A 14859-nucleotide genomic window follows, 5' to 3' on the forward strand; every position below is an offset into this window, starting at 1 on the left:
GGTTAGTACTTGGATAGGAGACCACCTAGGAAGACCAGGTGCTGTAGGCATAAAAAATAAAAAATAAGGGATTGTAAGCTAACAAGGTCCTTGCCATCTGTGAGGTCAACCAAGGGTTGCCTCACCTAAAAAAGAAAAGAAAAAAGAAGCAGTGTACTGAGCCCCCTGGACTCAGTAGCTAGGCTTTACAGAATATCAGCCACCACTTACTAAGAAACCTTGAGTGTGTTCTGCATCCTCTTTTAAATGGGGTACTGCTGTTACCTGCTTGCTAGGTTCGTATAAGGATTAAGCAAGATAAAGCATGAAATGTACTCCATGTGAGGCCTTCCAGCTGAGTGCTCACGATATATTAGCTTCTGTTATTCTTTACTCATCTGATATTTCTTGAATGGAGACTTTGTGCCAGACCTTATCTTCCTAACTTTAGGAAGTAGGAACTCTTGTTCCCCTTTTAAAGATAAGACCAAAGCTCAGACAGGTTAGGTAACCCGTGAGCGACGTTCAGCCTTCCTGAAGCCACCAGATAAGGTGAGGATTCACCCTGACACATTCTCATAATGAAGTCATTGACAATGGCAGCTCTGGAGCTAGGCTTACCTGGGTGTGCGATCCAATTTAAAAATGGACTTTGGTGTCATGTAGGGAATATAGTAGAAGTAGAGGAAGGGAGTGGGAAGTAAGCTGGAAGATGAAATCAGAGGCCTTCGGGGCTGGCCAGGCAAGAGGTAATGGTGTCCTGGAGTGGAGAACAGTGGCCGGAAGTGGATGGATTTGAGAGGTGGACTTGGGGCTTGATATGGACTGGATGTGGGACATGAGAAAGACAGGAAATGAAACACAATGCCCGAGTGCTGGGTGTGAGTGACTGAGAGCATGGAAGAGCCATTTCCCAAGAAAGGGAGGCCCAGGCACGAAGAAGTTTCAGGAGTGAGTGGTATAAGGAAGCGAGCCTTTGGTTTAGTCTTGCTAAACCCAAGTGACTTTGGAGTGACTGTTAGATTTCTAGCTGGGGTTACTGGATAGGCTGTTATGTGATTCTGATGCTTAAGAGAAAGGCTGGTAAGAAGTGGACACTTGAATGTCATCAGGTATAGACAGATGATACTTAAAGCTTGGGGGCTGAGAGGCATGTCAAAACCCAGGGCACACCAGTGTTCAAACGAGGCATTCTCAACTGGGGCGTTTGAGCCTCACCTGCAGGGGCATTTGGCAATGTCTGGGGACTATATATATATATATATATATATATATACACATACATACACACATCATATATACACATTTTAGATCTCTGATTTCACATGGATATCTATGTTTCTAGGTATATATCTATATATAGAAAATTGATGTTATAAATACATGTTCACATCTGTATAGTCTATTGCATATTTACAACCCAAAGTACAGTTTCCTTCAGCTACCACATATTTGATCCCCTTTACCCACTTCACCCTCCCCTTATCCCCTATATTTGACCCCCTTTACCCTGTCTACCTTGGGGATGTTTTTGTCATAACCAGGAGGTTATGGCTCTTGGCATCTAGTGGGTAGAAGGCAGGGATGCAGCTCAACACAGGACAGCCCCTCCACACCAAAGAACCACCCAGCCCCAAATGTCAGTAGTGCCTAGGGTAAGAACGTGGACCAGGGGGAGGGGCAGCCGAGACACAGCCATGAGATAGAAGGACCGTCAGCAAAGCACTCCTGGAAGGCAGCCGAGGACACCAATGTTTCAAGGAGAAGGGAGTGATCACTTGTGTCACATGGGGCCAGGAGCTCAGTGTGATGAAGGCAGGGGGGACCACTGGGTTGGGTGTGATGGAAGGAGGTACCCTTGATGGGGCAGTTTATGGGGCAGATGTGAAAGGCAGGTTGGAGCAGGTTCATGAGAGAACAGAAGGGGATGTGCCAAGGAGGAGCACAGATGAGTCTTTGGAGTGTGTTTGCTGCACGAAAGGGCAGCAAAATGGGGTTGGACGCAAATTGGATAGAGGACAGGTTTGAAATCCCTGGGTATGTATCCTCCTGTCCTGTCCCCCATTGAGGATAGCATCCTGCCCCAGAGAATTCTCTACCATAAGTATGAAACAAAGATCATAGTTTTGTTATTGGATATGCATTAAACCAGATGGTGTTGTGCATCACAAGTCACCGCTAATGGTGTTACCAAGACAGAAATAAATCTCATCCTTTTACACCCTGCCCTTTACTGGCCTTTACACAGCATGTTCTCGAGAGAAACCATAACTTGTCTGCACGGAAGAGGGCTCAGCGGCACTGTTTGCCCTGCCTCCTTTCACGTCCATCCCTAATTCACCTGGTAATTGGGGTACCCCTGTGCTAAACAGTGGTCTTTACCTGAAGAATAAACTATCTCTGACAAACAAGTGGCTACAGTGGACCAGGCCTAGGATGCACCCCCACAGTGGCCAGAAGACAGGGCTCGCTGTCTTCTATGACGATTAGGTTTCAAAGAGATGGCTCTCAGGCCCCAAGAAAAACATCCCTGGGCTGAAGGCTTTCTACAGGCTTATTTTGCCTTTTCAAAGATTTACATCTGTATCCAAAGGACCGAGGAAAGATTCTCAAACATTAGGTTTTTCGAGGAGATGGCCAAGGAAAATGCAACCATCTTATGGACACTTACATCTTGAAGGACGTGGTGTTTGGCACTATTGTCTTAGGTGATTTTTGTGCTTCAAGCCCCCTGATGTGCCAGAGGGACAAGTGGATGCCATGGGCAGGAACAACCTTCACGCCAGCTCCCAAACTCCCAGAAGGCCACTGTCTCAGTTTTCTGTGGAAGCTGCAACCGGAGTCTGAGTCTGTGGATCTTCAAAGGCTAGCATTTGGGGTCCACACAGAGAGGACACCATGGCTGGAGATTTCTGAGTCTTTGTGGAACAGGAATTATACTCCATGATCCCCAAAGGGGAAGCAGCTGGGGGCCTGGATATCTGGGTCCTGAGAAAAAGGGGTGCTGAGAAAGAGTTAACAGGATTTCTGAAAAGAGAGTAAAGACTCCTAGATCTGAGGGAGAAGGGGCTAGGGGCTTAGACCCCAGAGTCTGACTCCCTTTCCTCCTGCAGGAGTGCCTGGACCATGCTGCTGAGTGCCTACTGGCATGGCCTCCACCCTGGCTACTACCTGAGCTTCCTGACCATCCCGCTGTGCCTGGCAGCGGAGGGGCGGCTGGAGTCGGCACTGCGGGGGCGGTTTGGACCTGGCGGGCAGCGGGCTTGGGACTGGGTGCACTGGTTCCTAAAAATGCGTGCCTATGACTACATGAGCATGGGCTTTGTGCTACTCTCGCTGGGCCAGACCCTCCGTTACTGGGCCTCCATCTACTTCTGCATTCATGTCCTGGCGCTGGTGGCCCTGGGCCTGGGGCTGGCTTTGGGTGGGCGCAGCCCCAGCCGGCGGAAGACGGGGTCCCAGGCCACCAGCCTTGCCCCGGAAAAGCTCAGGGAGGAGTAAGCCAATCGAAGGCTTTTGCCTGGGAATTCCGTGAACCAGGCTACTGGCTCCTTTCCCAGAGTCCTTGATGTGCTCGGGGCCTGGAGAGGATTCCCTGTCCCTGCCCAGTGTTCCGCCTTTCATTAAGCACTGCTGAGGGTTCTCCCGCTTTCCTGCCTGCTACCTGAGAGTTCCAGAAGGCCATGTCCCTCCTGTAAAACCCAAATGCTTTCCAGACAAGACTTTTCCTTTATCCCTGCCACAGCTTGTGGATGTTCAGGGAGCCAGACCACCGTCCCCTGCAACAGCAGGGGCCGAGAGCAAGTTCCCTTCTGCTTTCCACTGGGGGAGCAGCCCAGGGCAGTTTCTGGGTGTGAGGCACCTCTGGTGGCTTTGCCCCTCTTCTGCTACACCAGTGTTTCAGGCCTGGAAGTAAACACGACCTTCCCACTCCACAAAGGGAAAACAGGCTCAGTCGAGCAAGCCTGGGGCCCACCGTTCTTGCGGCTTTTGTCTGAGCCACCTCAGGGTCCCAACACTCCTGTCACTCTCTTATCCTGTGGCCTAACAGCGTCAGAATGTGTGACTCACCCAATAAAGTGTTGCACACAGACCCTGTGAATGTGGGGTATCTGGGTGACCAACTGATGTGGGGACTTGTGCCACCGACTCCTGTGTGCTGTGGTGCCCCAGCCCCCAGCAGCCACACTGATACATGTGGACTTCAGTTCCCAGGGGACCTTTCGGAGCAGCGGCCCTGACAGGTTATAGGAAGTACACGTATTCCCTCCCAGGCCACCTGGTTCCCCAGGTACAACCTGTCCCAGTCCCCGCCCTTCCCTCCGGCAAGCCCTGCCGCTGGACCCTAGAGACGGGAACAACTACGCTTGGGCCATGGAAAAGACCCCTGCATGGGAACCTGAGGCGAGGGGCTCTACCACGGGGTGGCCAGCACCCTGGGAGCCCAGGGCAGGTGGGGGAGCTGGGAAGTTCGAGTCGAACCCCTGGGGCTGGTGGAAGTTCCCAGGGAGGTGGAGAATGAAAGGCTGGATGCCAGGGTCCAGAGAGCAAATGGGGGAAGGGTTTCGATGATTGGGTTTCTAGGAGAGAAGGGAACCGGAGGCTGGGATTCCTGGGTCATGGAGAGGGGTCTGAGACCTTGACTGGAGTCCAGGGGGTGGGAGGTGGGGGGTGGAAATGGGAAATCTGAGGAGTGGGAGGGGCCATGGTACCAAAAGTCCGCATAAGAGGGAACAGGAAATTGAGTAATGGACTCCTCAGCCCTGGGGTAGGAGGGGCCTGGAGGGTCCACCTTAGTGCTTAGGGAGGGACTTGGGGGCCTGGACCCCTGGGTCTGAAGGAGTAGGGGCTGGGAAGCTGGGAACCTGGACTGCCAGGTCTGAGGGAGGAGGCTTGGGTTCTGGACTCCTGGGTCCTCCCAGTCCCTGTCCTTCCCAGGCCCATCACTGTCCTCAGTGCTCAGTGAGCTCCCCAGTGCAGCCACCCTTCGGTACCGAGGCCCTGGGGTGTTGCTTTGGGGGGCACTGGAAAATGAGGAGGATGATGGAGAAAGGAGCATCCAGGCCTTCGCGGAAGGCTTCCCAAAAGAGCTGCGGGACCCCCCTGCCTCCCGGGAGCTGCCCTGGCCCATGCAGGCCAGACGGACACACAGGTGAGGCCCACCTCCCACCTGCTGGGGTCTATGTGCGCCCCTCCCTGTCCTCCCTGCCGATCTGGGTCTCCTCTTCCCCATCAGTGCCTCTGCCTCTCTGACTCCAAGGAGTCTTTCGTGGTTCCCGACTCGCTTCTCCCTCTCAGGTTTGCATTCTCTTCCTCCAAGCCTCTCACTATCTCTGAGTCTGAAATCTGTCATTTTTCCCTCTCTGCTTTGTGTCTTCCTCTGTCTTTGCCTCCTCCACTTCCGAACCTGACACTCCTCACTCCTTTCTTTCCTCTCTCCCTCAACATACATTGTAGGGTCCAGTGAAAAATGGAAACACTGGGTCTCTTGTTTAAATCATTATTACACATTTCAAGATCACAACAGCATGACACTAGAAGCCCGGGCAAGGCCTTTCCAAGAATGGGGCCCGTGTGGCTGCTCAGGTGGCCCTTGAAACTGACTCTTGTTTCTTTGTCATTCTGACACAATTCTAATGGGTGTGGGAGGGGTCCCCCCCATGCCATTAGGCAATTCTCCTGGTGTCCTACAATCTAACACAGTTCTGACATTATCTACCTGGAAACAGCATCAGAACCCATAGGTGAAAGGCTCAGTCCTACAAAACTGCCCCCAGTCACAAGTCCAGGTTGTCGCCTGAGCTTCTGACCCACCGACTATAGATTGGAGGTTCCCACAACCCCCTTCTCAGGTTCAATTGCTAGAACACGTCACAGATCACAGAGAAAGAGTTTATTTACTAGATCATTGGTTATTGTAAAAGAATATAATTCAAACAGCAAAATGGAAGAGATTCATAGGGCCGGGTATGGGGAAGGGAACAAAAAAGCTTCCATGCCCTCTCAGAGGTCACCACTCTCCCCAAATCTCAACGTGTTCAACCAATCCAGAAGCTCTCTGAATCTATTCTTTTGAGTTTTTATGGAAACTTCCTACATAGGCGTGATCGAGTAAGTCATTGGCATTGCTGACTGATTCAACCTTCCAGCCCCACTGTGGCGATGAGCAGTCCAAACTCCTAATCACCTGGTCGGTTCCACTGACAGCCAGCCCCTACCCTTGGGTGCTTTCTAGCTGTCACTCATTAACATAACAAGACAGCTTAATTGTTCTCAGCACTTAGGAAATTCCTCGGGTTTTAGGAGCTGTGTGCCAAAAACGGGTTGAAGACCAAACATATCTTTCTCATTAGCAGTCAGGATATCACATCTTCCTTTCTTTTTTGTTTTTGTTTTTTTAATGTTTACTCTGATATTTGTCTACAGGTAAATGCAGGGAAAATGATGTACAGATGCAAAGAGTATTCCTATAGTGCAGGCACACGTGAACCTCACCTAGAATGAGAGACACCACAGTACCCCAAAGCACCCTACAAGCCCCCCTCACAAGATTGTACACCATCACTTTCTTGCTCTTCAGAGCTGGGCCCTCTGGGTCTGCACACTTCAGAGCAGCGCTCACTTCTACCCTTGCTCTGGGACCCCAGTCAGTAGACCCTGCAGTCCTGCTGTTCCTCCTGGCTGCCTCTGCTTAGCATCATGTGTTTCTTTTCATCGCTCTAGAGAATCCCTGTCAAGAACTCACCGCAATGTACTGTCGGGTTACTTCTGCATCTGGGTGGTTTCCATCTGGGGCTGCTAGGCCCTTCATTTTCCGCCTGTTTCCTTCCAGGCAGAGCTACACCAGGGACCAAGTGGCCCAGGGCTCGGGGTCCAGAGCGGCACACCGGGCCCTGATGCTTCGGAGGTCCAAGGAGAAGATGTGGGAAGGCTTGCGCAGCTTGGAGCCCTGGGCATGGACGCTGAAGAGAATTGGGGGTGCGATGGGGCTGGGGGACGGCCGGACTCCCGGGTCTCAGGGAGGTGGGGTGGAGGGGTCGGTCCCGCCTCAGAAAGAAGCCCGACTCCTCTCTGCCACCCCCTGCAGGCCAGTTTGGAGCCGGCACCGAGTCCTACTTCTTGCTGCTGCGCTTCTTGCTGCTTCTCAACGTGCTGGCCTCCGTGCTAAAGGCCTGCATGACGCTGCTGCCCGCCTGGCTGGACGGAGCTCCCCCGGGTCCCCCTGGCCCTGACCCCTCCTCACTCTGCGGCTCCTACAACCCCCACCCCCAGGGCCTGATCACCTTCCCATCCCAGGTCTTCAACCTGCTCTCGGGGGAGGTGAGTGCCTGGACCTCCTCTGGGAGACCTCCTCCGAGCCACAGTGATCGCACAGCTCCATGAACCCCGCCCCTGCCAGTCCCACGGTGACCCCTGCTCCTCCTTTCCATCCCCAGGGGTTTCTAGAATGGTCCCCTCTCTTCTACGGGTTCTACCCTCCACGCCCGCGCCTGGCAGTCTCCTACCTGTGCTCTACCTTCGCCATCGGTCTTCTGTCCCTGGTGCTCATCCTGCATCGGTCAGTGACACCCCTGCACACCCAGACCCTGGACCACTGGGGTAGAGGAGAGCAGTGCTGGTAGAAGTCCCTCCCCAGGAGCCCTGAGTCTCACTCTGTGATCCCGTTTTCTCTGAGTTGAAGTCAATTTTTTAAATGCTTAAGTGCTCAGGGCCAAGGATAAAGATGGGAACTTTTACCTTCTTGTGGCTTAGAGTCTATTAGGGAAGGTATGTTATTCAACAAGCAAGCAAATTAATCACATCTTTTCTGGAAGGGAGATGCAAGATACCGAAAACAAATATCAGTTAGTCATTCATTTATGCAACAAATATTTATGGAGCAGCTACTATGTGCCAGCCATTGTTCTAGGCAGTTGGCAAAACACACAGTAGATCAAACAAACAAAAAGCCAGCAGATCATGTCCTGGCAGAGCTGACATTTTAGCGGGGAGACAAGAGATAAGCAGTAAGCCATAAATGAGTTAATTATGTGTTGCATTACAGGGCAAGGTTGTTGTAGCAATTCAGGTGGGAGATCATGGTGGCTTACTTGGACCAGGGGGGTGACAAGTAATCAATTTTGGATTTCTTTTTACATCGAACTTTCTCAGCTTTTTGAGATAATTGATATATAACATTGTATACGTTTTAATATACAGCCTGTTGATTTGATACATGTATGTATTGTAATATGATTACCTTACAGTTGATTTGACATACTTATATAGGATTCCTTCGTCATATCACATAATTACCCCCTATTTTTTATGGTGAGAACTTTTAAGATCTACTCTTTTAGCAAGTTGCAAGTGTGTAGTATGGTGTCATTAACTACAGTCACCACACTGGACATTATTCAGCTCATAACTGGAAGTTCGTCTCTTTGACCCACATCTCCCCATTTCTCCCACACATCCCCACAGCCCCTGGTGACAGTTTCTTTCCATGTCTTGGCTATTTTGAATAATGTGGCAATGACCTTGAGAGTGCAGATACCTCTTGGAGATAATGATTTCAGTCCCTTTCAGTAGATACCCAAAAGAGGAATTACTGGGTCATAGGGTAGTTCTAATTTTAATTTTTTGAGGAACTTCCATATTGTTTTCCATGGTGGTTGCACCAACTTACATTCCCACCAACAGTGCATGAGGGTTCCCTTTTCTCCACATCATCGTCAGCACTTGTTGTTTGTTGATTTATTGATCATGGCCATTCTGAGAAGTGTGAGATGGTGTTTCATTGTGGTTTTCATTTGTGAAACTGGTGAGGTATGTTGAACATCTTTTCATATACCTGTTGGTCATTTGTACATCTTTAGAAAATTCCTTTCAATTCCTTTAACCATTTTAAAATCAGGGTTTTTTTGTTTTGCTTTTGCTTTTCTTTTTTTGCTATTGAGTTGTATGTATTTTGGATATTAACCTCTTGTCAGGTATATGATTTACAAATATTTTCTCACATTTGGTGGACTGCTTTTTCATTTTGTCGATGTTTTCTTTTGCTGTCAGAAGCTTTTTAGTTTGATGTAGTCCCACTTATTAATTTTTGCTTTTGTTGCTTGTGCTCTTGGTGTCACATCCCCAAAAATTGTTGCTAAGACCAATTGCAAGGAGACGTCCCCCTATGTTTTCTTCTAGGCGTTTCATGGTTTGGGGTTTTATGCTTAAGTCTTTAATCCATTTTGAGTTGATATTTGTGAGTGGCATAAGATAGGGATCCAATTTCATTTTTCTGCATGTCATCATCCAGTTTTCCCAACACTGTTGAAGAGACTGTGCTTCCCCATTGAGTATGTGGGCTCCCTTGTCAAATATTAGTTAACTATATATTTTTATTTTTTTATTTTTATTATTTTTATTTTTAAAAATAGCACACACATCCAGAAAAATGCACAAACCAAAGAGTAGAGCTTGGAATGTTCCCACTCATAACAAGAAATTGAACATGACCAGCCTCCAGAAGCTTCTTCAAGACTCTTTCAGCTATCACACTGCCCACACAATCTAGTAGGGGAGATAAACTGTGAGATAGACTTAAATTACTAAACAAGCAAATCAACCATTTCAGTTTGGGAGCAAAGCTATGTAGAAAACAAATGGAATGATATGTCCAGCTTTTTTTGATATAATCGATATATAACATTGTATAACTTTAAAGTGTACAATGTTCATTTGCTACACTTGCACATTCCATGTGATTACCTTACAGGTGAGTTGATACACTCACATAGGAGGCCTTCATGATATGATATAGCAGAGATCAGCATATTTTTTTGTCATAAAAAAGTAAAGAGCAGCCAGAAAATATTTGCATCTTTGTGGGCCATAGGGTCTCAGTTTCTACTCTCCACAGTGGCAGGGCAAAAGCATCTGTAGACAGTACGTATGCGATTGGGGATGGCTGTTCCAGTAAAACTTTATTTACAAAAAGCAGGACTTTGTCCTTGGGCTGTAGTTTGCCACCCCGTAAAATAGAGAATAAAATAGAGAATAGAAGGCTGGGGACCCTCATGAGGTGGAGGGGTCAGTAAAGAACTCTCTGAGGAGGTGACCTGTAGATGGAGACCAGGACGAAAAGGAGCCAGCCAGGTGGACAATTGAGACAAGGGTATTCCAGGAAGAAGTAACTGTTAGTGCAAAGGTCCTGTGGTGGAAAGAGCTTTGGGGTGATCTGAGTAATGAAAGGACAGGAGGAAGGGGAGGAGGGACAGAATCTGAGCTTTGAGAAGTAGGTAGGGCCAGATTGGGTGGGCCCTGCCTATGTGATGGAGCCTGCATGTCAGGAACAGGGAGAAGCTGTGGAGCAGGTTTCAATAGGAAATCCCATCTGATCTGCACTGGCTCAAAACCAGAAAGGATTCCGAGGGGACAGGTGGAAGCATGGAGACCTGAGAGACGTCTATGCCATCCACTGGAGAAGTGGTGGTGGAGGCTTGCACTAGGGCGAGGAAGGTGGAATGGGCTCCCTCTGCCCAGTTTGCTGTTTGTTTCCCTTTCGCTGGCTCTGTTCCCTGCCCCAGGTCTTTGCCCCTCTCTTCTTTGCCTCCCCTTCACTTCTCTGAGTCTGTCCTTCTCCCCTGCCAGAAAGGGAAGGTATCTGTCCCTCCCTTTCCCTCAGTCCTTGACCCCTCTTTCTAGGTCTTTTTCTCCTCACTGAGTCTTTTTCTCCCTTTCTCTGACTCTGTCCCCTTCGGGGCTGTCATTCCCCCTCTACACCTCTGTCTCTCCCCAGGGTCTTTATCCTGGATCTGGGTCCCTGTTTACTAGGTCTCTGTCGGGTGTCTGATCTCAGGGTTTATCTCGGAATATCTCTTGGTCTTCGGCTCCAAGGATTGTATCGTGTCTCTGCCTCTGACTTTCTCCACCAGGTAGCAGTTCGCCAAATGCCCAAGGTCTCAGGGTGTATTTTTCCTGTTTGCCTCCCAACCCCCACCCGCGCGTGGCTACCCTGCTACATCCCGCCTCCCGCATCTCGCCTCTCTTAGCTCGGTGTCCGGACTGAAGCAGACATTGCTGGCTGAGTCCGGCGTCCTGACCAGCTACAGCCACTGGGTGTTCTCTGCCTGGGACTTTGGCCTCAGCGGGGATGTCCACGTGCGGCTGCGCCAACGCATTATCCTATACGAGTTGCAGGTGTGCTTAGGGTGCGGGACCCACAATCAGATAGGGGCCAGAGGGGGCGGGGATGAGACAGTGGGCGGGGCCTAGAATACGGGTGGGGCTTCAGAGGGGATACTAGGTATAGCTATCTTCTAAGGAGGTGGGCCTTGGGGAATGAGAGGATTGGGAGGAGGCTGCGGGGATGCCTGAGGTCAAAGGGTACAGGAAAAAGCTTGCGGCAGGAAAGGGGCGGGATCTAAAGCTCCTGGTTCGAAGTTGAGAAGGGCGTGGCCAGAAAGGGCTCGATAAAGTAGAACAACTCCTGCACCAGGCATGAGCGATGGGCAGGGCCTTGGGTGTGGCTTCTGATGCTGGGCAGGGCCTGTAAAGGCGGGGCCCGGAGACCTAAATTGTCACCTGGAGGGCCCTGGAGGGACTGAGAGGATTACAGAAGTCCTCAGAGGAGTGTTTCTATATCAGTTCTAGCTGAACCAGGGCTCTGGGCCCCTGGCTGGGCCTGGGGGAATGGCACCCAAATGGACATCTCTCCTGGCCTCAGGTGGAGCTGGAGGAAGCAGTGGTGCGGCGCCGAGCTGCGGTGCGGACCCTAGGCCAGCAAGCCAGGGTGTGGTCAGTGCGGGTGTTGCTCAACCTGCTGGTGGTCACGCTCCTGGGGGCAGCCTTCTACGGCGTCTACTGGGCTACAGAGTCCACTGTGGAGCTGCAGGTGTGGAGACGACTGAGGTCTAAGATTCCTGGGATCTTAGGAGGGATGGGCGGTTGGTTATGTTTGGCCTTCAGACTTCAGGGTGCTGAGGGAAGAAGAGGCTGGGGGAGGACATCAAGCTTGGCTTCTCCAAGACCCCAGAGCCTCTTCTATTGGTCCCTCTCCCTCCTAGGAGTGGCCCCCTGTCCAACAGATGCCTCTGTTAAAGCTCGGGGTGGATTACCTTCCGTCCATATTCATCTCAGTGGTCAACTTTGTGCTGCCACCCATGTTCAAGCTCATTGCCCCACTGGAGGGCTACACCAGGAGCCGCCAGATCATATTAATCCTGCTCAGGTTCTAGCGTTTTGGGGTGGGCTGGAGATGATGGCGGGGCAGGTCGGTCGAGGGACGTTGGTTCTGGCAGATAAAACACGGAAATCCCGAAATATGGGATCCAATTAGGTCTGGATTCAAATTCCAACCCTCTCTGCCACCGAGCCTCAGTTCCTTCATTTGTGAGATGGGGAGACTCGTGAGTACGTTCTGCGCAGAGCGGCCTGGCACGCGCCAGGCACCTGGTGAGGGCTGATCCCCTTTCTCTCCCTTTCCAGGACCGTGTTTCTCCGCCTGGCCTCCCTGTTGGTCCTGCTCCTCTCCCTCTGGAATCAAATCACCTGTGGGGGCAATACGGAGGCTGGGGAGTGCAAAACCTGTGGCTACAACTACAAAGAACTTCCGGTGAGGAGGACAGCGGGCCAGGATTCCCGGGGCCTTGAAGGAAAGAAGGAGCCGGGTGGGTCCAGACTCCTGATCTGGGAGGAGGGAAGAGCACGGGGTGCTAAAACACCCTCCCCTTGAGGACAGAGGTATGGATGTTTGAAAAACTGAAGACCCGCAGAGGAAGTATTGATCGAGTCTCATATACTTGTGATTTTGAGACTCGGATGCTTGGGCTTCGGGTGCCTGGGTCCTGAGGTCTTTCTGACTCCTGTTTTCCTTCCTTAGTGCTGGGAGACTCGGCTGGGGCAGGAGATGTACAGACTCCTGCTTTTTGATCTGCTGACTGGTGTGGCTGTTATGCTGCTCATTCAGTTCCCTCTGAAGTGAGAGCCCAGACCCCGCTGCGGCCCCGCCCCTTTCAGAGAGGGCCCCACCCAGCGTCCTGTTTCCTTCCCTTGACCCCGCCCTCTTTCTAGCCCTGCCTCTGCTACTCTGTTTCATTGCCCGATGTCTGCAAACCCCGCCCTTTCACGTGTTAAGTAGTTACTTCCCGTCGGGCACACCCCCTCCAGAACCTTGACAACTCCGCCCTTCCTCGGATATGCTCACTTTTGATTGGTAGGTGGGATGGTGGAGGCGGGGAAACCCCCCCTGACTTGGCATCCCCCGGCTCCTCAGACTGTTCTGTGGCTTCTGTCCCGGGACACTACGTCGCGTGGTGGGGACCCAGGAATTCCAGGTGCCCGATGAGGTTCTGGGGCTCATCTACGCGCAGACGGTGGTCTGGGTGGGGAGCTTTTTCTGCCCTCTGCTGCCCTTACTCAACACAGCCAAGTTCCTACTGCTCTTCTATTTGAAGAAGGTGAGGGGTGGGGAGGAACATCGGTCTGGAGCTGGAGGTATTGGGGCCTGGGCTTCTGGGCGCTGGGGGACGAGGAGGCTGAGGGGTGTGACTCGTGGGTCCTTGGGGAGGAGGATATTAAAAGTCTCGGATTACTGGATCCTGAAAGAGGAGGGGTCTGGAGGATAGACTCCTGGATATAGGAGGAGGGGCCTAGGGTATCCCATGTTTAGGTCTGAGAGAGGAGGGGACCGGGACTCTTGGGTGTGATGGTGGGAAAGGACTGGGACTCCTGGATCCTAAGAAGGGGGCCAGGACTCATGGATGGAGAAAAGAGTCTGGGGATCACTCTTGTGTCTCAGATTTCCTCCTTCCCCCCCGCCAGCTTGCCCTCTTCTCCGTCTGCTCTCCGGCCTCCCGCACCTTTCGGGCCTCCATGGCAAATTTCTTTTTCCCTCTGGTCCTTCTCCTCGGTCTGGCCATCTCCGCGGTTCCTGTGCTTTATAGCATCTTCCTGTAAGTGTGAGAGGCGCCTACCTCTCTGTCCCTCCCTCCACCCTCAACCAGCATTACGACTCTTGGCCATCCTTGAGCTCCTCCTGCCTCTGACTTCAGGATCCCACCTTCTAAGCTGTGTGGTCCATTCCGGGGACAGTCGTCCATCTGGGCCCAGATCCCTGAGTCTATTTCCAGCCTCCCTCAGACCATCCAGAACTTTATCTTTTTCCTGGGGACCCAGGCGTTTGCTGTGCCCCTTCTGCTGATCTCTAGGTGAGGGGGCCCTGCTACCTGTATCCGAGAGGAGGAAGCTGGGGACCTAAACTCTGGGGTCGGAAGAAAGGAGGGGTCTGGGGACGTGGACTCCCGGGTCTGAAGGAGGAGGGGGGAGTGTCCAGATCCCGGGTTTCTAGAGAGCCATATGAAGATATCCTAAGAGCGTTTGTACAGTGGCTTTTATTCCTGTCTCCTCTAGCATTCTGATGGTGTATACACTGACACTGGCTAACTCATATGGACGCCTCATTTCTGAGCTCAAACAGCAGATAGAGATGGTGAGCCGGGCCGGATCCCTGGGAAGGGGTCTTGGGGAATATGGAAAGGGACATGTCTGTCTCACTGCCTCTCTCTACCCTTTACCACAGGAGGCGCAGAATAAAGTCTTCCTAGCACAGCGCGCTGTGGCGCTAAGCTCCGCCAACAGGGCTCTTTGACCTTCTCAGTCTGGCTCAGACTCTCACTTTCAGATCCAGACCTGCCTAGACCACGTCATCTGTGAAATGAGAGAACTGGAGAAGAATGTACTTCCTTCCAGCCTTGGGTTTCTGAGATTTCCAGGGCTCTGAACACTCTGACTGTAATGAACCTTATTCTTGTATCAATAAACACAGCAGAGACTACTGTGCGCTCTTTGAAACTTGCGTCCCGATGCCGGAGGCAAGGCTTCTGCGGGATACAGGCCAATGAAACGTAT

The 14859-nt window shown here is 51.4% G+C and overlaps 2 protein-coding genes across 7 annotated transcripts in view; both read left to right on the forward strand.

The window, feature by feature from the left end:
• The window catches only part of MBOAT7 (membrane bound O-acyltransferase domain containing 7), a 14791-nt gene extending 10719 nt beyond the window's left edge, over positions 1 to 4072 (forward strand). For all 6 annotated transcript variants that reach the window (XM_006907140.3, XM_006907141.3, XM_025043555.1 and 3 more), the window contains one exon: positions 3093 to 4072. In XM_006907140.3, the coding sequence (XP_006907202.1) occupies positions 3093 to 3480 (388 nt within the window). In that variant the 3' untranslated portion in view covers positions 3481 to 4072. The remainder of the gene's footprint in view (positions 1 to 3092) is intronic.
• A 145-nt stretch (positions 4073 to 4217) lies between these two features.
• Positions 4218 to 14786, forward strand: TMC4 (transmembrane channel like 4). Its single transcript, XM_006907143.3, has 15 exons — positions 4218 to 4432; positions 4918 to 5131; positions 6812 to 6957; positions 7067 to 7299; positions 7416 to 7537; positions 11004 to 11151; positions 11678 to 11845; positions 12018 to 12181; positions 12439 to 12565; positions 12833 to 12930; positions 13226 to 13409; positions 13774 to 13904; positions 14004 to 14159; positions 14362 to 14440; positions 14531 to 14786. Exons 1-15 carry the CDS (start codon positions 4354 to 4356, stop codon positions 14597 to 14599), a joined length of 2118 nt encoding a protein of 705 aa, XP_006907205.1. The 5' UTR covers positions 4218 to 4353; the 3' UTR covers positions 14600 to 14786.
• Positions 14787 to 14859: the final 73 nt, after the last annotated feature.

The sequence above is a fragment of the Pteropus alecto genome, unplaced genomic scaffold, assembly GCF_000325575.1.
Source record: "Pteropus alecto unplaced genomic scaffold, ASM32557v1 scaffold432, whole genome shotgun sequence".
Taxonomy (NCBI): Eukaryota; Metazoa; Chordata; class Mammalia; order Chiroptera; family Pteropodidae; genus Pteropus; species Pteropus alecto.